The sequence below is a fragment of the Micromys minutus genome (genome assembly GCF_963924665.1).
Source record: "Micromys minutus genome assembly, chromosome: 8".
Lineage (NCBI taxonomy): Eukaryota > Metazoa > Chordata > Mammalia > Rodentia > Muridae > Micromys > Micromys minutus.
The window spans coordinates 52,813,667-52,840,904 of NC_137977.1; the positions used below are offsets into that span (position 1 = coordinate 52,813,667).

General features: G+C 38.6%; 1 protein-coding gene across 1 annotated transcript in view; it reads left to right on the plus strand.

Annotated features, from left to right (window-relative positions):
- CEP192 (centrosomal protein 192) overlaps positions 1-27,238 on the plus strand; it is a gene marked incomplete at its 5' end in the record, with an annotated part of 77,654 nt that overhangs the window by 37,270 nt on the left and 13,146 nt on the right. The window contains 18 exons of the mRNA XM_080920495.1: positions 204-352; positions 4,684-4,914; positions 7,937-8,062; positions 8,241-8,384; positions 8,507-8,567; positions 9,523-9,662; positions 9,755-9,847; positions 10,702-10,820; positions 11,821-11,997; positions 12,852-12,942; positions 13,753-13,929; positions 17,474-17,734; positions 18,138-18,253; positions 19,791-19,900; positions 21,616-21,760; positions 24,449-24,636; positions 25,072-25,195; positions 27,049-27,154. Of these exons, the coding sequence (XP_080776621.1) occupies positions 204-352; positions 4,684-4,914; positions 7,937-8,062; positions 8,241-8,384; positions 8,507-8,567; positions 9,523-9,662; positions 9,755-9,847; positions 10,702-10,820; positions 11,821-11,997; positions 12,852-12,942; positions 13,753-13,929; positions 17,474-17,734; positions 18,138-18,253; positions 19,791-19,900; positions 21,616-21,760; positions 24,449-24,636; positions 25,072-25,195; positions 27,049-27,154 (2,558 nt within the window). The remainder of the gene's footprint in view (positions 1-203; positions 353-4,683; positions 4,915-7,936; positions 8,063-8,240; positions 8,385-8,506; positions 8,568-9,522; positions 9,663-9,754; positions 9,848-10,701; positions 10,821-11,820; positions 11,998-12,851; positions 12,943-13,752; positions 13,930-17,473; positions 17,735-18,137; positions 18,254-19,790; positions 19,901-21,615; positions 21,761-24,448; positions 24,637-25,071; positions 25,196-27,048; positions 27,155-27,238) is intronic.

The following is a 27,238-nucleotide window of genomic DNA, read 5'->3' on the forward strand; positions in this document are numbered from 1 at the left end:
CACCAGAAGAGGGCATCAGGTCTCATTACAGATGGTTGTGAGCCACCATGTGGTTGCTGGGAATTGAACTCAGAACGTCTGGAAGAGCAGTCAGTGCTCTTAACCACTGAGCCATCTCTCCAGCCCCCAAGAGTTTCTTTTAACCATTGGTGCTTTTAGTCAGGTGCTTAGTGTAACATGCATTTTGATTTGTTCTTATGCAGGGAATGCCAGAGTACCCGAGGAACTGAGGTTTCCTCATGCTTGCTGTGTGGGTATTGCTTCCCAGACCCTCCTTAGTGTCCTCAACCCAACTGACCATTGGCTACAGGTCAGCATCAGAGTTCTCAGTATTTGTATGAATGGTGAGAAGGTAAGTTTCCTGTATCTTCTCATTGGGCTTCACTGTTGTACTGTGGTTAAAAAAATTAATTCGTTTTTCCTTCCTAACTCCTGCTCTTGTAAACGTCTGAGACTAATTGTCTTAGTCAGGGTTTCTATTCCTGCACAAACACCACGACCAAAAAGCAAGTTGGGGAGGAAAGGGTTTATTCAGCTTATACTTCCGTATTTCTGTTTATCACCAAAGGAAGTCAGGACTGGAACTCAAGCAGGTCAGGAAGCAGGAGCTGATGCAGAGGCCATGGAGGGATGTTACTTACTGGCTTGCTTCCCCTGGCTTGCTCAGCTTGCTTTCTTATAGAACCCAGGTCTACCAGCCCAGGGATGGCACCACCCACAATGGGCTGGGCCCTCCCTGCTGGATCACCAGTTTAGAAAATGCCTTACAGCTGGATCTCATGGAAGCATTTCCTCAACTAAGGCTCCTTTCTCTGTGATTAACTCCAGCTTGTGTCAAGTTGACACAAAAGCAGCCAGTAGACTAATTACTTATTATTAAATGCATAGGACATAGCTTTGGCTCATTCCCTAACTAGCTCATTATTTAACCCATTTAAACTATTCTGTGTGTTCTGCATGCTTAGTCACCAGTCCTTCAGTCCTGGCCTGCTTCTTCCTTCCAACCTCTCTCTTATCCATCCTGAGTTCAGTTCCCTGCTGGTTTTCTTCAATCTCCTTATTCGTTCACTCTTTCCCAGAATCCTCTCTCTTCCTCCCAGTGTCCTACTTCCTATTTCATCTTGAGGCCATTAGCTTTTTTATTGACAGGTGCTGCTTTTAAGAGATTGTCTCTACACAGGTTAGAGGTGTGCTTGGCTTCCCTCTTACTCTCCTTAGAAAATAGCAGAGTACTTTTGTTCTTTGATAATTTGGTACACACAGACTGCAGTTTGGTCCCTCTTTCCTTAACTACTCCTAGAGCCACCCTGTTTGTTTTTGTTTTTTTTTTTTTCCTTTTTCTAAGTGATTACTTTTTTAATGATTTATTTATTTATTATATATAAGTACATTGTAGCTGTCTTCAGACACACCAGAAGAGGGCATCAGAACTCATTACAGATGGTTATGACCCACTATGTGATTGCTGGGATTTGAACTCAGGATCTCTGGAAGAGTAATCAGTGCTCTTAACCGATGAGCCATCTCTCCAGCCCAAATTTTTCTTTATTTATTTGTATGCATATGAGTGCTTTGTCTGTCTGTCTGTATGTGCATCAAAACTGTGCAGTGCCCACAGAGGACAGAAGAGGGTGTCAGAACCTGCAGTTGTAGACAGCTTTGAGCTGTTATGTGGGTGCTGAGCCCTGAACTGAAATCTGCTGGGAGAGAGTGTTCTTAGCTACAGAGACATCTCTCTAGCTCCCACTTTGGAGAATTTTTTAAAAATAAGTTTTAGACTGTTTTGATACATGATTTACACGTGTATGGTCCACCCTGATCACTGTTTGCCCTCCCTCTCGTGTCTTCCTCTCACCTTGTCATTCTTTTTCCCTTGCAAGTCCCTTTTCTATATTTATGTCTTTTTGTTTTGTGTGTGATTCACTGATGTTAGCCAAGTGGTGTGTGACCACAGGTTTAGAATTATCTATTGGTATGCATAGAGCTCATGTTTAGGTATATAGTTAAAGACAGTGAATCTGTGGATAGCCAACAATAGTTCAGCAGGGAAAGGCAGAGCCCATGAAGACCTCCCCAATTCATGATTGGCCTTGTAGGCCAGTCTTATGCAGGCCTAGTTCAGGTAGCTGTAGCTGCTGTGAGGTCAGGTTTGCAGCGTTCTGCCTGGAAGATTGTAGTTTTCAGCCTTTCTTCCCACTGGTTACATTTTTTTTCTGCTTCCTCTTTTGCAGTGTTCCCCTGAACCTTGGAGGGATTGGTATGAATGTCCTTCCTGTTTAGGGCTGAGAACTCATCTATCTTTTATTCTGAGCACCTTGAGCAGCAATGGATCTTTGCATTCATCACTGTTCTCTGCAGAGAAAAGCTTCTCTTAGTACTTAGAAAAGATAGCATTTGTTTCTGGGTTTAAACCTGAATATTTAGCATGCTTAATATTAGTGGTAGTGAGTTCTCCCAGGAGGACTTAGGACCTCCCTCATCATGAGTTTATCTGGTTTATTCACTTGGTATTAATTTCCTTTTATTAAGCGGGTCTCAGTTTCAGTCTGAAAGTAGTCATTTATCACCTGCTAACAGTCATGCCGCTATTGCTTGCGTGGCCACATCTTCTGTTTGAGCGCAAGTGCCTGTACCCACTGGGCCATCTTACTGGCCTCCCTTTTGGTTTTGTTTCTTTCTATTATTAAGCAGACTACCTATGTAGCCCTACCTGGCTTGCAGCTTGCTATGTATATCAGACTGCCAGTGGTTTTATTTTTTTATTTTTATTTTATTTCATTTTTTGTGGTCAGCCTCTAGTGTTTATCTTCTAAGTGCTGGGATAAATATTAGGTATATACCATCATGCCTGGCCTTTTCACTCCCAGACTTAGGTCTATGCCATCCAGTCTCTCTAACATACGTAGAAATACAAATATGATGCTTTTATTTCCTGTTTATAAATGGTGGGTGTGTGCAGAGCCATTGTGTATAGCAGACACGTGGGCTGCGGTTCGCTCGTTTGTTGCGAGGCTAGGTCTCATGTGCCTCTGGCCACTTCAGACTTGCTGAATAGCTAAGGATGACTTTAGACGTTTGATCTCCTTCTTTCCACCTCTGGGATTAGTATGCAGACATTATTATGCCCAGATTTTTTTTCTTAGATTTTTGTTGCTGACACAGAACTTAAATGAACACAAATGAATAATTTTGGATTGGGGTCTTTTTAAGCCCCTTGTAACAGCATTTACATTGTAAGACATCTAAATATATTTTACATTTTTCATCAGTTTTAATACTTACTAATCATTATTTCTTATTTATAAAGCCATGTTAATTTGCCTTTAGCACTATTATTTCAATCTCTGGTTGCTTAGCATTCAATAGAGTACTATTGAGCATCAACTATTGTATCAAGATAAAAAGAAAAGAACTAAGGCACTTATTTGGGCCTAATCCTCATTTGGTTGGGGGATATTGTTAATTTATCTGTTAGTTTTCTTATATGATCTTTGGAAGACAGTAGCTTTAATGTCAAGCAAGGATCTCAGATAACCAACTTTAGCTGCTATCAGAGATTGCAAATCTTTCTTTACTCTGATGTATAAATTGTGAGTAGGGAGGGTGGGAGTGGGGTCAGCAACTCTCTAGGCTTTGTTAATGCTACTTGCTAGCCACACAGGGTGGGTTTCCTCCCTGTCTCCTCTTACTACCCTTACTTACCTGCTAAAATAATATTGTCTCTATCTTAGTTTCTTTTCCTGTTGTGTGGTAAAATACTCTTGACTAGAACAACTTAGTAGAGAAAGGGTTTATTTTGGTTTATGGTCCAGGGCCAGCAGTTCAGGGCAGTAGGGGCTTGAAGCAGCTGGCTGCATTGTATTTGTAATCCAAAAGCAAAGATCATTGAATGCAGGCTGTTACTCAATTCTCTTTCCACATGTAGTCCAGGATCCCAGGCAGGGAATGGCACCACTACAATGGTGGGCCTTCCCACTTCAAATAATGAAAATAATCTCAGACACATCCAAAGGCCCATCTACCAGGTAGTTTTTTCTAGTTTGACAGCATTAACCATCACTTCTGCGTTGTCTCTTTCTTTCCTTGATTTCTCATCTGTTACCAGATCATTTAATGAGACAAAATAAAATAATTGGCAGAAAGCATTGTAGGTAGAAGGTGAGATTTGACACAGCATGTAGAAATAGAAATCACATTTCAGACAGGCTTCTGGGGCTGAGAATTACTCCTGTGCTAAGTGTCCTTCTTAGAAGAGTAAAGGTGTAGCCAAATATGTTCACTGTGAAATCTACTGGGAGTGAGTATAGTTCTTACATAGTGAGAATGGATCAGTCTTCACTTATAGTGCGGGTGGGTATATGCATACCATAGTACAGCTGTGGAGGTCAAAGGTCAGCTTGAAGGCATTGGTTTTCTCCTCTACCATGTGAGTTCCAGGGATCAAACTCAAGTTGTTAGGTTTGGTATTAAGTATCTTTTACCTCAAGTCCTTACCAGCCATCAAAAAGTGTTTTGCTTTTGGATTGATCATACCTTTCAATTAATGAGTTACAACAGTTGAGTACTTTTTAACATGTAATGAAGGTCTAGATTTCATAATTTGACTGAAAAAGAATCTTAAACTAGATGATTAACTTCGAAAGGTAAAGCCATTTCTAACATACTACCTTGCTCTACTTACAGGTGGATCTTTCAACACAAACCTGTTTAGTTTTCAAGAATAAAGTTGTAATAAGACCTCATGCCACAGAAGAGATAAAAGTTCTTTTTATCCCTACAAATTCTGGAGTTTTCAGATGTACGTTCAGTGTTGCTTCTTGGTCATTTTCAGCAGATGCTGATACAATAGTACAAGCAGAAGCTCTGGGAAGCAGAGTCACTCTCACTGCCATTGCCGAGACCCCAGTTATTGAGGTAACTATTGGTAACTGATTTGTAGGAAGATGTGTCACAGTGTTCCAAGCTAAATCTTAGTTGTTTCTTACAATTTATTCTTTTAGACTTATTTACTTTTATGTCTCTGAGTGTATATCTGTATATCTATGTCCCACGTGTGTGTCTGTGTAGGTTAGAGGAGAGTGTTTGGGTTTTCTGGAACTGGAGTTACAAATTGTGAGCCACAATATGGATGCTGGGAATTGAATGAGCACTGGGAGAGCAACAAGTGCTTTACAACTGGAACCTTAGTTCTTACCCCTCCCTCCCTCCCTCCCTTCCTTCTTCTCTCCCTCCCTCCCTCCCTCCCTCCCTCCCTCCCTCCCTCCCTCCCTTCCTCTCTCCCTTCCTCCCTCCCCTTCCTCTCTCCCTCTCTCCCTCCCTTTCTCCCTCCCTCCCTTCCTTTTTTTAAAATACAGGCTCTTATTTCATAGACCAGGATGGCCTAAGTATCCCCCTGCCTCTGCCTCACTAATACTGGGATTAAAGGTGTGCACTACATTAAGCCCTTATTTTCTTATTCCAAGATTTGGAACTACTGTTTTTACAAATAGGAACTATGACTAGACTTACTAAAAGGATTATAGAGTATGACATTAAGCTGTTGTTCTGTGATCTCTCTTGTATACATACTTAGCAAAGTTCCAGTGACTCCTTTCTTCCTCTTCCTCCTCTCTTTTCTTTCTCCATCCCATGTTGGGATAATAACCATTAATTAGGTGATGTACCTGTTGCAATGAAGGGTTCTTGGTTAATTTGTTATTTATCACTTAATTTTGCAAAACATAGTGACTTACAGTGTAAGCCAGAGGTGTGGTAGGTGAGTGAAAGGCAGGGCGGCCTTCCTGAGAGACTGGACTGGGGAGAATCATCCAGAGATTGTTCATAGTTGATGCTTTCCAAGGGAATTAGGTCAGCAGTTTACTTTGTTGGAGATGGAGAAGGAAGTGAACTTGGAGATGCTCCTAAATACTCCCTCAGCTCTGCTGTTTGCCACTTAAAACTATTGGTACAAGGGGCTTGTCTTGGGCAATGTAGGATACACAGCTTTCTGCCTGGCCACTGACCATTGGAAACCAGTTATTGTCCCTTTCCCTAGTTGTGGCAACCAAAAATGTCTACAGGCATTCTCAGTTTTTGCCTGTTCAGGTACTGTTAAGGACTACTGAGAAAGAATTTCTAGTTTTCTGCAGGTCAGTACATCCCATCATGCAAGGCTTTTGGACTTGCCCTTGAACAGCTTACATTTTTTAGCAGATGTGAACAATTATGACCACACAATATCTAAGGTTCCATGTTGTGCCACCAGTGGCTCACAACAGTGATTCCTTTGCCTTGTGGAGCTGTGTTGGGTCCCAAACCAAGTGGCCTATTGCACTCACCTGGCAAGTCAGAAATGCCAGTGCCAATGTGTGTGAGCTTTGAGAGACAGTTCTGAGAAGCAGCAGATAGGTGTAAGAAGATGCACTGAGTCAGTGTAAACCAGGCCGTCTGCGTTGCTGTCCTTGAAGCTCTTTCATCCCTTTGTTTAAAGCCAGTTTTGGCCAGTGCTGATCTTTCCCCTTTTGTTTGGATTCCAATTTCTTTTAACATCTTTTTGTTACAATGTCTCTTTAAAATGTTTTCCTTTTAATATGCAGTCACTGACAATTGGATACTAACCCAAGAAAGCTCTGAACACCCCAGAAACAACTCACAGACTATATGAAGTTCAAGAAAAAACAAAGACCAAAAAAAAAAAAAAAAAAAAAAAAAAGAAAAGAAAAGAAAGTGAAAAACCATTAAGCTTAATCTTTACACACCAAGAAAACTTTGACTATTTCCAGGTTACATCTTGTTTTACATGTACTTTATGCTCATTGTAACTAGTAAGACTTTAATACACACTATCAAACCTTTAAAAAAAATCAAGAACTGACAAAAATTTATTCATATACTTTTATGCAAAAATGCTTAAAATATGTACATTTATCTTTGTTTTTTAAAATAAAGTTGTTCAATTTATATTTAAAAAAATACTTCTTTTTCCTAGGCTGAAAAAAAATGTTTTCCTTCCTTTTCATCTTTATCTCAAGGGCATGTTGTGGAAATGCAAAAAAGGCATGAAAGGTTCTGTGAGTCTTAGCTGGAGCTCCCTGTGGTTTGGACTAGACTCAGATTCTAATGTTCTTGTAAACAATCTTTTGAGAAGTACGCATCCCAGGGAAGGTTCCCTGTTGTTTTCTGAACAGCAGAATAGAATTTTCAGGAGATTTTAAAAACAGTATTCCTAAAAAGGACACTTGGAATTTCAGGACATTTTTGTATGGTGTTAAATTTTATTCCAGTTTTGCCCTGCCCACAGGAGCCTAAAATACACTACCTTTGGAAAGTGGCAACCCTCAACTATCTTGGGGGTTAATTTGGACCTCTTGACCTTCATTGTCCCTTGTGAAATTCAGCTCCCATGTGCTGATATGTCTTTTATTGTAGTTTCCTAAACTATAAACGTTTATGCATTTTAAGTATTGTACATTTAAAATGTCACTGGATTTGTGAGGTTCTCTGATGTTAAATACAAACATGTCCGATACATCGTATACACTCATTTTTAACCTTTGATATGTCTGTCATTTTAAATACTCTTTTTGTATCAGACCGAATCTGAAATATACCAAGATCTTTATGAATATTGTTGTGAAAGGAATTAAGGAGTTAATCTAATGATAGGACTAATTAAAAGGAGATTTATGTTTTATAAAATGTTGATTTCATCTTAAGGTCTAATAGTGTTTTCAAAGTAGCAGTAGCCACTTTGCCTTATTCTGTAGTATATTTGGATACATGGCCTACTTTAAAAGAAGACTTTAACTCTTAGTTTTATGGATAATAATAAAAAAAAAAATGGAAGACAGTTTACCGGTCATGCTGACTCTTAACTGTGGCTAAAAGAAGCACGTAGATAAGATAAATCAATAGTAATAAATTGCTTTTTTTTACTCAGTTCTTTCTTCACACTTAGGTAGAAACAGAAAACAAAGGAGTTCTGGATTTTGGGGACTTGACTTACGAAGGCTGGAAGGCGCTCCCACTCAAGTTAATAAATAGGACACATGCAACTGTGCCAATCAGACTGATTATTAATGCTGTAAGTACTAACCGAGAATTAGAGACTGCCTACAGAATATATTGATTTGAAATTATAGGCAGTGCTAATATTCTTGGTTGATTTTTTTTTTTTGTAAAAGTAAATTATACTGCAGAAGAGCATATTAACAACTATACTGTTATGACTTTGCTAAAACTGATTTTGGTGTTATGAACAGAATGCCCTAGCCTGGCGCTGCTTCACATTTTCCAAAGAGCCCATCCGTGCTTCTCTGAAAGCTGCTCCTTATGCTGATGTGATTTCTCAGCTAGTGGCCCCGTCTGTAGTTAGTCATGTGATGCCTGCCAGTTACGATGGAAAGGTAAGTTGAGTCAGTTTTAAAAAGAAAACTGGCTTAGGAGTAAAGAACAAATTGCAGGCTGCTTTTAGCTCATTGGGATTTCAGTCTTAATATACATTAAAATTTTGTTTTTCATTTCATAGGATCCAGAATTTCTGATAGTTTGGGTTATTTTCCATAGCCCAAAGAAACTCCTCACTTCAGGTATCATATTTTGGGGGGGGGGGTATTATCCTAAAATTAAACTTGAGATTTACAGTTTACTTTGTTAATGAAAAATGACAGTTTTAGGCTATTGCCAAGAATTTTATGTTGTTTGGGAAATGGGAAAGCTGGCATGATATTTTGGATCAAATCTATGTAGATGTAGGTAGTCTAAGTGAGCACTGAAGAAAGCTCATTTCCTCCCTCCTTATCTCTCTAGTCATACCTATATTTGGATTGTGTCTTAGTTAGGTTTTTCTTGCTGCAATGAAACATTACCAAGAAGCAAGTTGGGGAGCAAAGGGTTTATTCAGCTTACACTTCCTCACTGCTGTTCATCACCAAAGGAAGTCAGGACAGGAACTCACACTGGGAAGGAACCTGGGGGCAGGAGCTGATGCAGAGGCTGTGGAGGGGTGCTGCTGACTGGCTTGTTCTTCCCTGACTTGCTTAGCGTGCCTTCTTATAGTATCCAGGACTACCAAGCCTAGGGATAGCACCATTCACAATGGCCTGGCCTCACTCCCCATCCCACCCCCATCACTAAGAAAATGCCTTACAGCTGTATCTCGTGGAGGAATTTCCTCAACTGAGGTTCCTTTCTCTGTGATAATTCCAGCTTGTGTCAGGTTGACACACAAAACCATACAGTACAAATTGTTTAAAAAGCCTTAACTGAGTTTTCTTTTTAATTTGTTTAATGTATTAATACTGTGTATGTCTATGGGCATGTGTGTGAAGGTCAGGGAATCATTTTACGGAGTTTGTTTTCTCCTTCTACCTTTATATGGTTTCTGAGGATTGTACTCCGGTCATCAGAGGTGCATGGCAATTGCTCTTACCCACTAAGCCACTTCCCTGGTTCCTGAATTTTTTTGGATCCCCAAGACATCCTTTTGGATGACTGGTGAGATTTGGGATCTGTTTACTGAACTAAAAGAATAAACTCTTATAGAAATTCTAGGCTCAGCAGAAGAATTCTTGGCCAGAGTGGATATAGAAGTTGACAGCCCAAATCCTATACCAGTTCTTAGAAGTGTGGACCTCCGAGCAAGAGCAGGAATAGCTAGGATTCATGCTCCTAGGGACCTACAGGTATCTTCATCTTCTCTCTATTGTTACACTGTTGTGTTCAGATTGACGTTTCTTTAATTGTGACAGCTTTTTGAATGCATTTTGCCTTGTAGACTATCTATTTGTTGGCTGATGTGAATTCCTCAGCAAAGCAACCCTTGCCTTTGAAAAATGCTGGGAATATTGAAGTTTATCTAGATATCAAGGTAAGAATTTCTGCAAAAGTGTGTAGTATTTGTGTCCCTTCCTTTCCAATGGCTGTTGTCAGGATGCTATGAGAATTAAGCTAAGAATTACCAACGGTGTTGTAAAAACCCAGAGTCACTCTAGCCTGAAGTACATGCTGTGGTTAATGCTGAAGTGTAATGCTTGAATATGAGAATCCTTGACTAGTTGCTGAGAAGTTTGTGTGACGTCTGTGACTGTAGAAGAGTCGTCTGCACATGTAGATTATTTCTGAGCTCCTCAGGTGATGAAGGATAGCTGTCAGCAGTTGGGGATGGGCTCAGGAAGACTTGAAATGGAGGAGGTAGGAGGAAAGAAATAGTCTTTTGAAAACGAATAAGACAAGTTAGAATTGTAATGAGCAAGAAGAAAGAATAGCAACATATCTTAATTAATAGGAAAGACACACTAAGAGGTGCTGGAGAGATGACTCAGTAAAAAGCAGTTGCTCTTTCACGTAATCCAGGTTTGGTTCCCAGCACCTTCATGGCAGCTTACATTTATCTATAACTCCAGTTCTAAGGAATCTGACGCAGCCTTCTGGCTTCTGGGCACTGCACGCAACACGGTGCACATGTGTGCATGTAGGCAAAGCACTTTAATACATAAATTCAAAAATTTTAAAAATAGCATAGCTGGGTAGTTGTGTCAGCACACGCCTTTAATCTCAGTACTTGGGAGGCAGAGGCAGAGAGAGGCAGGTGGATCTTTGAGTTTAAGGTGAGCCTGAAGAAAAAACAAATCTAAAACCATAGCAGAGAGAGGCACACTATACAAGAACATCTGAGGGAGAGCTTGTTTGCATGAATTACGTTGTGGTTCTGTAACTGCTTAGGTCGCTGAACAAGGAAGTCAGTTTTCAGTGGACCCAGAGAATTTGTTTCTTAAACCTGGAGAAGAACATGAAGTTACAGTTTCATTTACACCAAGGGAGCCCAAAGCATGTGAGGAAAGGTAATCTGAAAATGTTTATAATGACCACTTGCTTGTCTGTTTTCACTCTGGTGCAGATATGTCACCTAGTACATGCTATACATGATACAGCTGTGCTTTAATCTTTTCAGTAATCTGTGTGTATGTGTGTATGTAAAAACATGCACATCAAGTCTATAAACACATATGTAATTTACACAGACACGCAGATATACACACACATAGTAATTTGTATTATCACAGTTGTGAGTGTGATGCATGGAGATCAGAGGTCAACTTTCAGGAGTTATTCTCCTTCCTCCACAGGCTTAGGGACTAGATTCAAGTCCTTAGGCTTACACAGCTCCCCCCCCCCCCCCCAACTGAATAATCTTACTGGCCCATCTTTTCTATTTTGTCAGAAAAATGCTTCTCTTAAACTAACTAAATCAAAGTTAAAGATTGCTATTTCTGGTATATTATGACAAAATCAATAAGGCATGATTATGGTGTTCCTCTTCAACTTTTCTTCTTCCAAAAAGTCTCTACCTTGTTTTTTTTATTTATTGCTTTATAATTCTTCCTAGGTCTCCCCCTGGACCCATGACATTGACATCTAAGTCATTAGTAATTTTCAGTCGGAAGATTATTGTTGTGTTTGACCGTGACTGTGTGGAGCTAGCTTAGCATATGGCTCAGAAGTGCTCATGGAGATGAGCTGCTTCTCCCCTAGCGTGGATTACAGAATGCCCATGTTTAGGGAGTTTGCTACTTGAATCCTGTGGGAAGGGGACACTAGTTAAGTACTTGTGCCTTAAGTGCTTGCCGTCGACCCTGTTGCTGTCAACTCTTTTCAAATTCCTCAAGGAATTTCTTGTATGCTACCACAAAGACCTTATTGTGATTATTACGTTTGTGTGGTCTTTTCCCTAGAACATAGCTTTTGGGGTAGAGATACTGTTTACATCACAGTCTCTTGGACAAAGGCTGTTGTTGCCAAAAGAACTGACTGTGGGATACTTCTGTTTTTTTCTTTGGTTAGGATCCTGATAATATTTGTGCAGCCATTAGGACCTCAGTATGAAGTAGTGTTAAAAGGTGAAGTCATTTCTTCTGGGAATAAGCTTCTGCCACCTGGACCTCACTGCTCAGATACTCCATTGATTCTGTCCAATAAGCAATTTCTGACTTGGGGTGGTGTCCCTCTTGGCAGGACACAGTAAGTATTCACAGCAGTTGGCTGAGAGGACTGAGATTTTGTTGTCTAATTTCCTAATGTTGTTTCAGATGTTAAATATTACTGTATTATTATTTTTAGATTTGAAATGAAGCTGTAATATATTTGCTTAATCTTCTTGATGATGAACCAAAATTTTAAAAAATCTGAGTTTTAAAATGCACTCAAACTGCCTTTCTTTTTTTTTCTTTTTCTTTTCTTTCTTTCTTTTTTTTTTTTTTTTTTTTTTTTTTTGGCTCTTTAAGCATTTAAGAGCATGAGAGTGCCTTTTATGGAAAGTCAGAAAGAAGATAATCAAGGCATTGTGTCTTGTTTAGGGATATTGCAATCCAGTTGATAAGTATTTAGAATAGACTTCAAGTTAAGTGATAATGGCTTTCACTCTTTTGTACACTTATTTTGTATTAAGTGAAGAGAGGAAATAATTTCAAAGATGCAGGGTTTTTCATACTAGCCACCTGTTATTTATGTATCTACTTCTATTCTTATGTCTTTAAAATGAAGAGTGAACCCAGCATACTGCTGAAGAGACTATGCTATACACAGAAGCCTGGTGGCTCTGACCGCTTGTCTCTCTGAGGACAAGACCGAACATAGAATTCCAGCAATTCCAGCTCTGTTAAAGACTTGAGACTCTTGAGTAACTTCCACAGACTTTTTTTATAGTGTAGAATATATATATATGTGACTGAGGAGAGATGATTCTGGCCTGTTCAGGTGACATGTGCAATCATCCTATTGTCAGACACTGTGCTCAGGTTTAGTTAGCTTTGTGTTTGTCACTGTAACAGTATTCATAGAAAAAAAAGATATTTAAAATATGTAATTGTTTTTAGGCTTCAGAAACTAGCTTTAAGAAACAGTTCTACAACGGCAGCCCAAAATTTGCGACTGTTTATCAAAGGACAAGATCAGGATTGCTTTCAGGTTCGTACTCTGATCTTTGTATTGTCGGATTTAAACACTTTCTAAAAACTGTTTTGTTTATGCAGCAGGGTCTCACTGTATAGCCAGGGTTGGCCTGAATTCATGATCATACTGACTTCCAAAGGCCTGAACCACTACATATGGCTTCTGTCTGATGTTTTTTCTGAGTACAGAACACTCAATATATGCAGACCATTTGTTGTTTAATTTGTCTAAGATTTCTCTTACTATGTAGCTTTGGCTTGCCTGGGATTTGCTATATAGACCAGGCTGGTCTTGAACTTACCAATCTACCTGCCTCTGCCTCCTGAATGCTGATTAAAGGTATAGGCCACTGCACTGAGCCCTGACCAAGTGGTTTTGTTTTGTTTGTGTTTGTTTTGTTGTCGAAGTCCTGGGGATGGAACCCAGGGTCTTATACATGCTAAGTAAGCTCTCTGTGACTAGGCTGTCTCGGCAGTCAGACCACTGATCTTTTTTTTTTTTTTAATTGCTTATAGGTTTTTAAGATTTAAAAAAAAAATTTATGTGTATAGGTGCTTTGCCTGCATGTATGTTTATGCAACATGTGCATACCTGATGCCCGTAGAGTTCAGAAGAAGGTGTCAGGTTCTCTGGGACTGGAGTTACAGAGGCTTGTCAGTGTCCTGTAGGCACCTGGAACTAAACCTGGGTTCTCTGCAGTAGCAGTGCTCCTAAATCACTGAGCCATCTTTCACACTCCAAGACTGACTGTGAGAGTTTGTATTCATGCGTGTTTCATTTGTGCTAGTGTTTGAGTTTATACAATGATTTGTTTTTAAATTTCAGATTCAGAACACATTTGGCTCTGAAGAGCGATTGAGCAGTAACTGTGAGATCAGAGTTTGCCCAGGAGAGGACTTTGTCATTTCTGTGCTATTTGCGCCCACTCGGTTATCTTGCATGTTAGCTAAACTAGAAATCAGACAACTCGGAAATCGATCTCAGCCAGGCATTAAATTTATGGTAAGAGAAGTATACTGCTCTTTTTTTCTTTCATGAAGTTCATGCAAAGTTATAACCATTGCTTTAATATTGGTAAATTATGTATTTTGATTTTTCTAAGTTATAGACTTAGAAACAAATTACAGAATATTTATCAAGTCACTAAAAGCAACTATTGTGAAGTTCATATTAAAGGCAATCCTAATACTTTTAAAGTTTCATTACTGCTTGAGAAATCTGAAACATACCTAACAATATCCAGGTAGAATTGTTCAACTCAGCAGAATATTGTCTTAGCCCATTTGGTCCATTATAAACAACAAATATCACAAGCTAGATAAGTATTTCATTATTTTAGTGTAGGAACGTTTTGCCTGCATATCTTTGAACCATGTGTATGTATGTTACCCATGGAGGCCAGAGGAGGTGAGGCATCTCCTGGAACTAGAGTTACAGACTATTGTGAGCCTCCCTCCTCTGGAAGAGCAGCCAGTGCTCTTACTGCTGAGTCATCTCTCCAGCCCCACACCTGATAAGTCTCAAATATTTATTCCTTACAGTTCTCAAGCTGGGTGTCCAAGCTCAGTGTAGCAAGGAACCACAGTCTGTTTCAGAGGTAGTACTTCTTTGGGCATGTCCCCTCCCCTCTTATAGGTGCACCAATTCCACTTTGGCCAGCAGGGCTGTCAGGACTTCATCACTTCCTGAAAGTCCTACTTCTTAATGCTCCATGCTGGGAATTATTTCAACAGATGAATTTGGGAGATACCAACATTCAGACCTTGGCAAATATCCCTTGATATAATTTTCTAGACTGTGTTCTAGATACTGGGCCTACAAGACAATTTTTAATGATTAAAAAAAATTTTTTTAAGTGCTAAGTCTGTCTGTCCTTTTCTTGTCCTTCACTCTATCCTGAATATGATGCAATAAATTCCAGACTTAGTGGCCAAGATTTGAGATTGCTAGTCATTTAGGGCAGAACCATTTGACTTAACAGTTACCAAGTCCTAGTTCTAGTCTGGAACCTCCTTAAACCAGGGTCTTAGTGCAATTTTTGCCTGCATAGAATCTCATAGAGCTTTGTAGGCTGGGTTTGTCAGTGGATTCTCCAGCTCAAAATGGCTTGTATTACACAAAAAGACTTATACACCGTGAGAGATAAAAAGCTTAGTAAAGTGGTAGGGGGAACCTCACTTGAGATTTGAGGTCATCGGGAAAACCAGCCCTGTCTCATCATTTACACACTTTGGATTGGCACTTCAGCATCTTTCCAGGACATACAGCTTCTTGCTGTCCCCCCATATGGTTTGGTTCTGAGGAATGAGTAGAATGTTCTGTGCTCTAAACAGCGTACAGTATGATGGACTTAAATAAAAATTAGTTTTTTCCATGATTAGTACATGTTAAGCGTTATTTTTAATTGGTAGGTAGAACATCACATTTTGTTTTCAAAACTGTTGTCTCGGGCCGGAGAGATGGCTCAGCAGTTGAGAACACGGACTGCTCTTACAGAGGTCTTTGAGAGCAGTGGTTCCTAACCCCAGGCTATGTTGCTCCCAGAGATTTTGGCAATATTGGAGACAGTTTTGATCACCTTAATTAATACTAAGACAAGAATATTGTGTACCCCTCACCCCCCACCCCCGTCCCCTACACTCACCATACCAAAAATCCAGCCCAAATGCCGATGGTATTGAGCTTAAGAAACCCTCCTTTCAAACAGTGATTAATCTATGGACTTGTTGGCATCAAGTCAGGTTGGTTTTAGCTTTTGTGTTTTAGCATGTGTGTGATGTGTGAATATGTATACACATGTGCATGCACACAGAGGCCAGAGGTTGACTAGGGATCTTTCTGTCACTTTGCTTTATTTACTGAGTCAGACTCTGAACCCAGCATTTGCTGTTTTGGCTAACTGGCTTGCCTTAGGGCTTTTTGGGTATATTTACTACAAACTGGGTTATGGGTGATCTGAACTCCTACCTCATGCTTCTATGGAAAGAACTTTATCTATTGAGCCAAAAAAATCTTGTGACCCTTATCTCTACCGAACAGTTATACTGTTTCTCTTGATATTATTTTCTAAATGCTACAATAGTTATTTTAATAGCATTTATATTGTATTGCATAATATATCCTCTAGAGATGGTTTAAAGAGTATGTTGTGATATACATAGGTTATGTTTTACAACAATGTCATTTTATGTAAAGGACTTGAGCATCACAGAATTTGGTACTCATGGGTATAGCCTGGAATGGGTCTTCTGAGGATATTGTAGGACAAATGTACAGAATGAATACATATATTGAATGTTTTCAAAAATGCATTTTCTGTTTAATTTTAGGCAGATAATTTATGCATAAAACTGCAGAAAATTAAAAATTAATATTTTTTGGCTCTTTTAGCTGTAGGAAGTCATTCTAAGTGATAAGATTTGTAGGTTTCTGTCCAAAAGGTCTTGGAAATGTTACTACTTTATAATAAATCAAGCAAATGTGTGAGGATCCTCAGCTTAGTGTTCAGTGTTGTTTTGATTGGGTGCATAAGGCAAATTAAAATCAACTGTTGATTTTTCCATATTCTCAATGGACTGTTTGGAATCTGTGAAAAATAAGTTTTAGAGATGCGTGTTGACCAACATAGAAGGTTACTTTCTAACAAGGTAAATGCTTTTGTTACTTCCAGTATAAAAGAAGGTATCTGTAACCCCTCCTTGTTTAGAAGGCTCAGCTCCTGTCAAAACTGGAATCTCTCAAACCTAGCTTAAGTTTCAGGTTTCTAGTTCCCTAGCTTGCCTGGAGTTCTGATTACTGGCCCTCAGTTTAGTCCTGTTTGCAGGCTTCTCTCTGACAGCAGCTCTGCCAAAACCCTGTGAGATGACAGCATAGCCCTGGCTGTCCTGTGTAGACCAGGCTGGCTTTGAACTCAGATTCACCTGCCTCTGCCTCCCTGAGTGCTGTGATTACAGGTGTGTATCACCACACACTGTTAAACATGGCTTCTTAATTATTTTAGAATAATTTGGAGCAAGGAGATAATCACATTTCTCCTAAAATACTCGATTATGAAAAGTTTCTTAATTACAGAGAAGTTGCAGAAAAAAAAAAAAAAACCACTTACATTCTACAATTTTACCACACAGCTGATCACTTAGCAGTACATTTATGCTTTTAGGCATTCAAAATAAATTACAATATTACTAGTGTAGTATGCTTGCATCCATTTGTTAGGTGAAACTTGAGTTACACAACAGGAAATGATCGTTCTTTATGTAGTCAGAAGGTTAATGGGGTTTGGAAGTGCTGTTTGTAGTTTCTTTACAAATATATATAACTATATATATACATGTACACAAACACATAACTATACATATGCATAGACATATAACTATATATACACATACATATACAGTGGTGGACTGAAAGTTGGGTAATTACTAACTCAAGGATACAAACACTAAAAACTTTAATTGTATTAAATCTGTGTTTTCTTTTGACTATAATTAAATTTTCTGCTTTCTTATATCAAATAATTTGGATGTGTGTATTTTTTATTTTTTAGATACCTTTGTCTGGATATGGAGGAACAAGTAATCTTATTTTAGAAGATGTTAAGAAATTATCTGACAGCTACTTGGTAACAATGAATGGCTTAATTCCTGGCAAAGAAAGTAAAGTAATTTTTTCTATTCGCAACACTGGCTCCAGGGCAGCCTTTGTTAGAGCAGTCTGTTTCAAAGATTCTCAAAGAAAAGTTTTGCTGGATCCTAAAGTATTGAGGATTTTTCCAGATAAATTTGTACTTAAGGAAAGAACCCAAGAAGTAAGTATACAGTCTCTGCCCTAAAAAAATAAAGTTTTACTTTGATGAATATTATTTAGTATTTTATGGCCAAGCGTTAAAATCATGTTGGGAGGGAGTGTGGGATAGAAGACTTAACTAGTTTCTCCGGGAGAGCTGTTGTACATATTTTCTTTCTTCTTCTTCTTCTTTCTTTTTTTTTTTTCCCCTTCATGATGGAGTTTTTCTGTATAGTCCTGGCTATCCTGGAACTGTTGACCAGGCTGTCCTTGTCTTCAGAGACTAGCCTGTTTCTGCCTTCTGAGTATACATGGGTTCTGTCTGTGGTCTCCTTAGTATTGTAGGACTGTTTATTCAGAGTGAGATAATTTACTAGGGTAAAATACTGAATATTAATACTCCTGCTTTTCTTTTTGTGTGTCAGGATATTACTTTAGTATACAATCCATCAAGCAGAAACAATGACAATAAACCTGCAACAGAACTGTTAACTGTCTACCTGTTTGGTGGTGATGAGATCTCCAGACAGCAGTACCGAAGGTAGAGCTTACCTTAAACAACGTTGGGGGCTGACCAGTGAAATCTGACAGTTGATGACTTGGAAACAGAACATACCTCACTATTTATTAGTCAAATGGTAGATGAAGAAAAATATTGGTAAAATTTGTATGGCTCATAAGTTGGCAAATGTGAGTTAGAGATACTTGGAGGAACCATAAATGTGTTTCCCTACATTCTGCCTTCTTCCTTGACATATGGACACTTTATTTCCCTTATCTAATTGGGCCTTCATGCTTCACATTGCTCCTATATACTTAAAGCATACTACCTCATGGTTTTCCTACCCCAGGTTATATTATATAAACCTACATGGTTAATTAGAATATTTCTAGAAAGGCTATAAATTATTAGAAAGAATCATTATATTTTAGAAATGTGTAGATGGTTTACCTTATAGATACTTTATAAAAGTTGATACATCTAATATTCATATGATTTAATATACTGAGTTGGAAAGTTTGGAATATTATTCTAGGTCAAGTGTGATTAAAATATTGGTGCATTATTATGTGTATAGTTCTGGGTGCTGCTTGTTGCAAAATGGAGGATTTTGGGCTAGAGAATGCCAGTGCAAGATAGATGAAACTCATGTTGAGAGCGCGATCCTTTGAAGATGGCTTTTTTTTTTCTCTCTTTTTTTGAGACAGGGTCTTTCTCCGTATCCCTCTCTGTCCTGTGTAGGCTAAGCTGTCTTTGAATTCATAGAGCCTGCCTCTGCCTTCTTGAGTGCAGGGATTACAGGTGTGTACCACCAAGCACAGTTAAACCTGGCTTCTTAATTATTTTAGAATAATTTGGAGAAAGGACATAGTCAAATTTCCTGTTTCCATAACTTCTGTTTACCCTAAACTTATGTACTGAAATTTCCTTTGGTTGTGAACATCTGAGAATCACAGAGAGATTTATAGTTTATTTCTCACTGTAAACATCCTTTGGAAGATGCCTACTTTTTATAGTAGTTAAATGGTTACTTAGATGTTTCCATAAACAGCTTATTATTTATTGTTCTTTTCTCCCCACTGAGGCAAGTTCTTTGACCAAATTGTCAATAATGGCAAGATCAGCCCTGGAAAGAATCCAATTCTCATCTGGAGAGATGGCTCAAAGGTTAAGAGCACTGTCTGTTCTTCCAGAAGTCCTGAGTTCAGTTCCCAGCAACTACATGGTGGCTCACAACCCTCTAGAATGAGATTTGGTGCCCTCTTCTGGCCTGCAGGCTTACATGCAGACAGAAAGCTGTATGCGGATACATAATAAATAAAAGAATCCAATTCTCTTTCTACTCTATATTAAAGAACCTCTACTTTGATACTACTATTGAACTAAAATTAATGATTCCACTATCATTTAAGCTGAACTTCTAAAGCAGGTTTGGTTCTAAAAAGTACTTATTTTATGATTTAAGAAATAGGATCTATGTAGGAATATAGCTGTAATTGGGGTTTGCTGAATAATTTAATTAAAATCTGGTTTAGGTAACTTTATATATAAAGTGAATATAAATCTTTTGTGGCAGAGCTCTGTTGCATAAACCAGGAATCATAAAGCAGATCCTTCCAGAACATAGTGTGCTACAAAACATCGACTTTGCCGAGGCATTTCGGGATGAGCTACTTATAGACGAAGGTAAGAATTGTAACGTCCTTGATGTTTTGGGTCACTTGTGGTATTATCTAGGCATGGGATGAGAACAGGAAGGAGTTTCCTTTGGAAATGGAGTCTGTCTGAGTCTGAGCTGTCTGACTTTGAACAAGCTGCATCAGTGAGTTTCAGTTTCCTTCCTGTTTTTTATTTGTAAGAGTTGTTTTGAAAATCAGATTAAAGAGCTTTGCTTTATAAATATTTTAGATATCTGTGAATTATCTAGATTTTAGGCTCATTAATGGAAGAGGGATGTGGGCCATTATTACACTCAGGTTCATGTTGTTTTAGGTTTCATGATCATGTTTAGAGATGCTATGGTGTTTAAAAAAAAATCCTAAATAGTCATGCAGAGCACTAGCCTAGATTCTTAGCCTCACTTGAGAGAAACATTCAGATGTTTAATTGTGTTTATTTATCCACACAAAGTAAATGTACTAAGACATAAAAACACATACATAATTTTTATACCATAAAATGGGGAGGCATAGAGAAAGGGCCAGTCATTGAGTATGAGTTGACTGTTGACTAATAATTGAACAAGAAATGCAGACAAAGTAGAGAAGATGGACTAGGATGAGGAACGATGTCTCAGGGTAGCTCCTTGTTCAAAAATTCAAAAATCTATCATGAGAAGAGATACTTTGGCAAATCTACTGGGAACGCAAATAACTTTCAAGATCACTCATCTAAGGTGGTGTGAGTTGGGACTTGGACCAGCTTTCTGGACATCAGAGTACCGTGTACACTTAGGGGTTCTGTGTGCGGATGAATATACACTGTCCCATCTGGTTGTGTTGATGGATGCCATTCATTGCCTGTGAAAAGGCTACAGAACTCTGTGTTACTGACATCTGTTTGAACATATCACTATTACAAATTTTTGTCTTGGTCTCTTACAAAGTGGGTAATAAGTAACCTGTTCTCATAATTTATAATCATAGCACAGTTATTATAAATTTAAGTTTACTGCCGGGCATTGTGATCAGTGAATGTATTGCAAGCATTTGGGAGTGGAGTCAGCAGGGTCAGAAGTACAAGACTAGTCTGGGCTACATGAGATCCTGACTCAAGAAAAACAAGACAAATTTACTGTGTTATTTTTTGATTTTTCACTTGAAAAATATATACCTTTTAAAGAATGATTGAATGAAATACACTCAAGTTTCTTATAAATCTACATTTAGGAAGCCTAATCTAAAGATGCCCATGATATATACACTTATTTTATTAATGTAGAAATATTTAGTGACTAGTTCCTAGATTTACTTAACTATGAAACTTACTGTTAACCTTTTTGTGCTTCAGAATCCTCTTTTTAAATATGTACCTCATAATACCTACCTCAGAGTGTCACTCTGGAAATTTAGCTGACCTGAAGAACTAGAATGGTGTCTTGCTCACTGTGTATTTTGGAAAAACATTCACAGTACCCTGGAGATAGATTATTACTACCATCCAGATAGCTAAGGAAAACTAAAGCTCAGAGAAGTTCATTAAGTTGCTAAAGGTCATAGAGTGGCAAAGATGATAGTTATATTTTGGTTCAGTGTTTGTCTGCTCTGATAGTAGACGATCTGTACCAGTCAGTGATATTAATTATGAGATACTTTCTACCTAACTAAGGAAATAATACGGCTCTGTGTAGATGTTCTGCTTGTGTGGGGATTTATGTGTTTCAAAGCGTATTTTTTTTGCAGCACGTGATCTTCCTCAGCGGCCTAATGACATTCAGCTCTTTTATGGAAGCATGCGTAAAATTACCCTGTCAGTAATTGGAGAATTCAGAGATTCCATTTGTAGCAGAGAATTTCTTCAGCCTTCCTCCAGTGCTGAATCTAAAAGGTAAAACAAACACACAGAAGTCTTTCCCAGATTCCATGAGAGATTCATCATGCAGTTCATCTTCTTCCCTAATACCGTGTTATTTTCTCTCAGGTTTGCACCTTTTTAGCTTAATTTGAAATTGTTTAAAACTCCTGGAAAAGTTTGAAGATAGTATAGACTACTTTTGAAAAACTCGATACTCAGATATTCTAATTGCTTACCACACTGTGTTGTCATCTCTCATTTATAGAGATTTTGTCTTAGTTATATTACAGTGAATTGCAGGAATGAGGAACCTGAAGTTACTCCCTTAGTTAACCTATCAGAATTAGAGCATTTAACATCAAGACAGATATCCATAGTACACGAACTCTATTTATACATTGTTTAAGTGTTGCTGTAAAACTCTCCATAGTTAAACTGTAAAAGAAGATCCCCTTTGTCTCTTGTCTAGAATCCAAGATTATATTGTATTTTGATTATATTGTATTTTGGTGATCTGTCTTCTCAGTAAGGAACAGTCTCTATCCTTCCTTACCCATAGATGAGAGTATATGAATGAATTATCAAGTCAGAACCTCAGTCAAAAGAATTCCATACTTAAGTTTTGCTGATAATTGGATTATAGTTTGAGATTGTTCGTTGTGCTTCCTAGATACTTTTTATGTTGATACTAGTTCATAGGTTCTCTGTGTCCAGCAACACATGGCAGAAGGGAGCTATTTCAAGTATGAATGTTCTGTTTTATAGTTTAGTATTTCAATAATTTATATGGTAATTTTTAAAGGGGTATCCTACAGGCTCATGAATTCCAGGTCTCTCTACTATAGACAGGTGTATGCAGTTTTTACCACTAAACATGCTACTACAAGCATTCCATAGACAGGCATTTATGTGCTGGCTGTGATATTACCAGATCTGCCCAAGCCATCTCTTTTCTCCTGAGTATTCCTAGTGAAATAGAGAAACGGTTTACAGCCCTCTGCTGGCCATTTTCCTATGAATGGCTTTTTAGTTTGCAAATTCAAAGAAATGGCCCAGTTTAATTTTATTTCTGTGTATTCTCATGGTATAGACCCGACCTGGTGGCTTTTGTTTTCTCGTGTATTAACCAGGTTGGCCTCAAACTCCCAGAGACTCACCTGCCTCCGCCTCCTGAGTGCTGGGATTAGAAGTGTGTGTCATTGTGTCAGCAGTATCAATGTTTCTATCACTTGGTTAAAATAGTGTCTCTGGTACAAAAATCAGTATCTTTAAACAAATATTCAGATATGGTAAATCATTTTGTTATCACATTTTTTACATCTGTTGGTAATTGTTGCCTGATTCATGTTATTCCTGTCAGGTAGCCAAAGGTATTTCTTTATCCTCTTTTTTACATTTCTGTATTTATTCATTGAATGTCCACTGTAAAGAAGAGGCTTTGCTGTGTACTTACTAACTGCAGGGTGGCTTATAGAGTCAGTGCGACCTTTTTCTCCCGTCTCATTCTGGTTCATTATTTCTTTAGATGGATCTTCCATCAGTCCTAGAGTATTTTCTTATCTCATTAGCACATGGAGATATTCAAAGTTTATCTGACATCCCTTGCCCAGTGCACATTTCTCTTAGAAGTCCCTTTTTTAGAGAATGACATTGCAAATCTAGGGTTGGCACTGCATGCACCTATGCTCTTATAGTGGAAGAGTAAGAAATGCATGGGTTCGTGCATAAGCCCACCTTTCTATATGTCAGACAAAGCAAACATGAGTTTGTGTCAGCCCCTCCAGTTCCTATCGAACACTATAGTATATCCTTGCCATAATTACATACTTTTCTTTAATTAACCCCATTATTCTCTTTTGCCTTAAGGCAAATCTCCATATAAGAAGGGAGGCAGGGGGGTTCCCCTCTGATTTTCTGTTGGGTGTTGATTGGAAATAGAGCTGGGTTCCATGAGTCAGAAAGAATTTGAACACTGCACAATACAACTTCAATTCTGATTGTACCTTTGTGATTATGAAACTCACTAGAGGATAGTAAGAGTCTTCCGAGGCTGTATTTCCATTTTCCCAGAAGACCGCTGTTTAATGGATTTTGGTGTCACTGTGTGAAACCAGTTATCACTGCAGCTATAGCTTTGTTAAAAAGTAATTTGGTTTTTCTTTTTTTCTTTCTTTGACAAGGTCTGACTGTAGTTCTTGCTGGCTGGGTGTGCCTATGTGGACATCCTTCATTGAGAACTACCTGTCTCTGCCCCAAAGTGTTGAGATCAAAGGTGTATACCACCATGCTTAGTAAATTTGGTTTTTCATTCCTTTGGGCCATTTTCCAGTAAAACTTTTAAGAGATTTAAGATACAGAAAAAAAAAAGATGAAAATGACCAAATAGTTTGATTGAAGTTATAAATGTACTTTGTAGCTTACACTGTTTTTTGTTTGTTTTTGTTTTGTAATTCTCTGTCTTTTCTCCTGTAATGCTAGAGTCAAATCCCAGGGCATTGTCATGCTTGGTGACCACCCTGTCTCAGAGCTGTATCCTGAGCCCTATAAAGTCCTTTTAAGTGTCTAAAAAACATGGAGACTCTGTATTTCCTGAAGTAGATATGCTGTATCACACTCTTTTACTCCTGTCATGATTTTTTATTTTATGAAACACTGAGATAAAAATGTGAAACAATTAGATTTGTTAATATTTTAACATTATCTTTCTTTTCTATCTTTAAGTAATTTCTCCAGTGAATTGGGAACTTCTGGAAGACAAAGTGGCAATGTCTTTTTGGATGTTTTACCAGTTAAAGGCCCTCAAGGTCCTCCTTTTCTCTCACAAACTGCCCACCCAGCTCAGGGCACACCAACCTCTGAAGAAAGGTGGGCTGTCCATCCGGAACACTTGATTCTGGTAGCTCCTTCTTGTGAGTATTTTGGTAAGAATTTCTCAGAAGAGCATTTAGGAATGAGGTCTGCGTCTCTGTGTCTGTGGCTAACTGTAGAGACCTGACAGGTGGTGACTCCACCTAAGGAGCCCCACGTGCTGCTTACTCACTCGACAGTGACACTGGGTTCAGAGTAGGGAAGACTGGACAGGTGTGCTTCCTACAGGGAAACCAGGTGAGAGCATTCTCAGGGTTTTAGTCCCTCTAATCTGGTGTAGTGTAGCCAGTGTCTTTTTAGTTTCCAGGAGTTATCAAAAAGACCCACTTTAACACAGACTCAGAATTACTACAATTAAACTGTTGAGAAAAGTAAAATAAACTATACGACTGTATATACTCAGGATTCACTGTTACTATCATGTGTCTTTTTCATTATGGCTAAATGCAATTAACATTATTTATCTGATACAATAGGTGATTTGGCAAGAACTGGATGTTTCCAGATTATAAATAATTCTGTTACCATATTGAAATTTGAGCTGTACTGGCCAGCTCATTGCCTAACAGTCACACCACAACATGGATTTATTATGCCAGAGTAAGTATGTTTTTTCTTTTCTTCCGTGTTTTATTCAAATGCCATCATGGGGGCTTTTTATTTTATTTTTGTTTTTTTTGGAGTGGGGACAAGGTTTATCAGTGTAGGCCTAGTTGTCATGGCATTTGCTCTGTAGATGAGGCTGGCCTCAAACTCAGATCTCCCTCACTCAGCCTTAGAGTGCCCAGATTTTTGGGGCCCTTTTATGAGCATGTATTAGTTACATATAATGGGTATAAAGCATCTTATATGCATATTAAACATGTATTTTGATCATATTTTCCTTCTGTTCCCACTCCCACTGATTCCTTTCTTCATCCCAACTGAAGGACCAACCTACCTCCTCGAGCTTTGCTCTGGTCACTGCACAGCTCTGATCACAGCTCTGATCACAGCTCTGTCGCAGAGCTCTTGCCTGGCATGTACAAAGACTTGGTTTCTGTTCTCAGCACTGCACAAAGAAGCAAATAAAGTTATTCGGTGGGAGTTTGCTTTGTGCCAACAAAGTACACATGTGATTTTTGTGACCCATTTAAGAATCACTCCTTTTAGTGGAGTAGAGATCATACACATAGCTAGGTAGGGTGCCCTGTCATGGTAAAGATGAGGAAAGATGGCTGATGAGGAACAGAACCCTGGAATAGAAGACGTCAAAGCGTTTCTGATGCACTATTCTGCTAACAAATCCACCATGTAGGGAATAAAGCCAGGTATGTGATAGGGTTGGCAGTCTCTTATAAAACCTAGCTGTTTTGCCTTCTGTTGCCTTGGTTTGACATGCGCATTACATTTTGTTTGTTGTTTGTTCTTATTTTATTTTTCTGAAGACATTTTTCAGCCAGAACTTTCTGATTTGTAACATGTCTAAGCTACAACCTAGTTTATAATTTTCTACACAAAGTATTGTAAGATGGAGTCTTCTAAGAACAGTTCCTACTCAGGTATGCTCTGTATGCAGCCTGATTACAGACAAGTTGAGAATCACAGCTCTGCAGTTTTCTGAGGGTTCCTCTGGCTAACATAGTTCTCTCCCTTGGAGGTGCTCAGTGTTTGTAATTAACTGCACTGCAGAAGAATAACACGGAGTTCATTTACATTTGCAAAACGATGACTGTTCATATGTGTAGAGTTTGCAGACTAATGCTCTGAGCTAATGTAAGGACAGGGTACCCTGAGTTCTGTGGAGTAAAGCAATCAAGTCAGCTTGCACTGAGTGCTCATCACATGCTGCAGGCCTTTGCCAGCCAGTGAGTAAGATGAAAGGGGTATGGTAAAACAGTTACTTTACAAATGACCTTGGGGCCCCATGTACTGGCTATTAGCAATGGAAAAGAATTTTGCCATGCTATTTTGACATGTGTGATTTTTCATAGACATGAGTTCGATCTTTTCATTTAAACTGACCCTTAGCATACATGGTCCTGGAGAGAAATTGAGAATATAGATCAATAACTGGATTATTCACACACACGCACACACACACACACACACACACACCCTTCCTCCTACATTTTCTTTCATTTTACTGGAAAGTTGACTCAGGATTTGTGTAGTATAAATTTGTCTGGAGTTGATGCTGAAGTAGTATTTCTGTTCGGTGGTTTGTATTTCAGTGAGTTTTCCCTTGGGCTGGGGATCTGTACCAGTATGCTTTCTGTTTGCCATTGTTGGTATTTAGGCCAGAAGAACTGTGTCAGGAAACTGAGAGAGAAAAACCACATTCTCTGTTTTTTTCCCTCCTAGTCACAGGAAAAATGATTGGTTATTGGTAAAACAGTCTTTCTAACTTTTGTCAGTACTACTATAAAAGTGAAGAGTATTCTCAGTATTCATTATTGGTTCTTTTTTTAAAGGAGTAAGATGCAAATTCTTGTGAGTCCTAATTTTTCCGTGTCCACAAAAGAGTCAATGTTGCCATGGACTGGTTTGATCTACATACACTGTGATAATGGACAGAAGGTATGTCTCTGTGTTCTTCTGAGCAGCATCCCTTTCATTTTCAGTCTCACAGTCCTTATTAACATCTACATTTCAGAAGTAGGT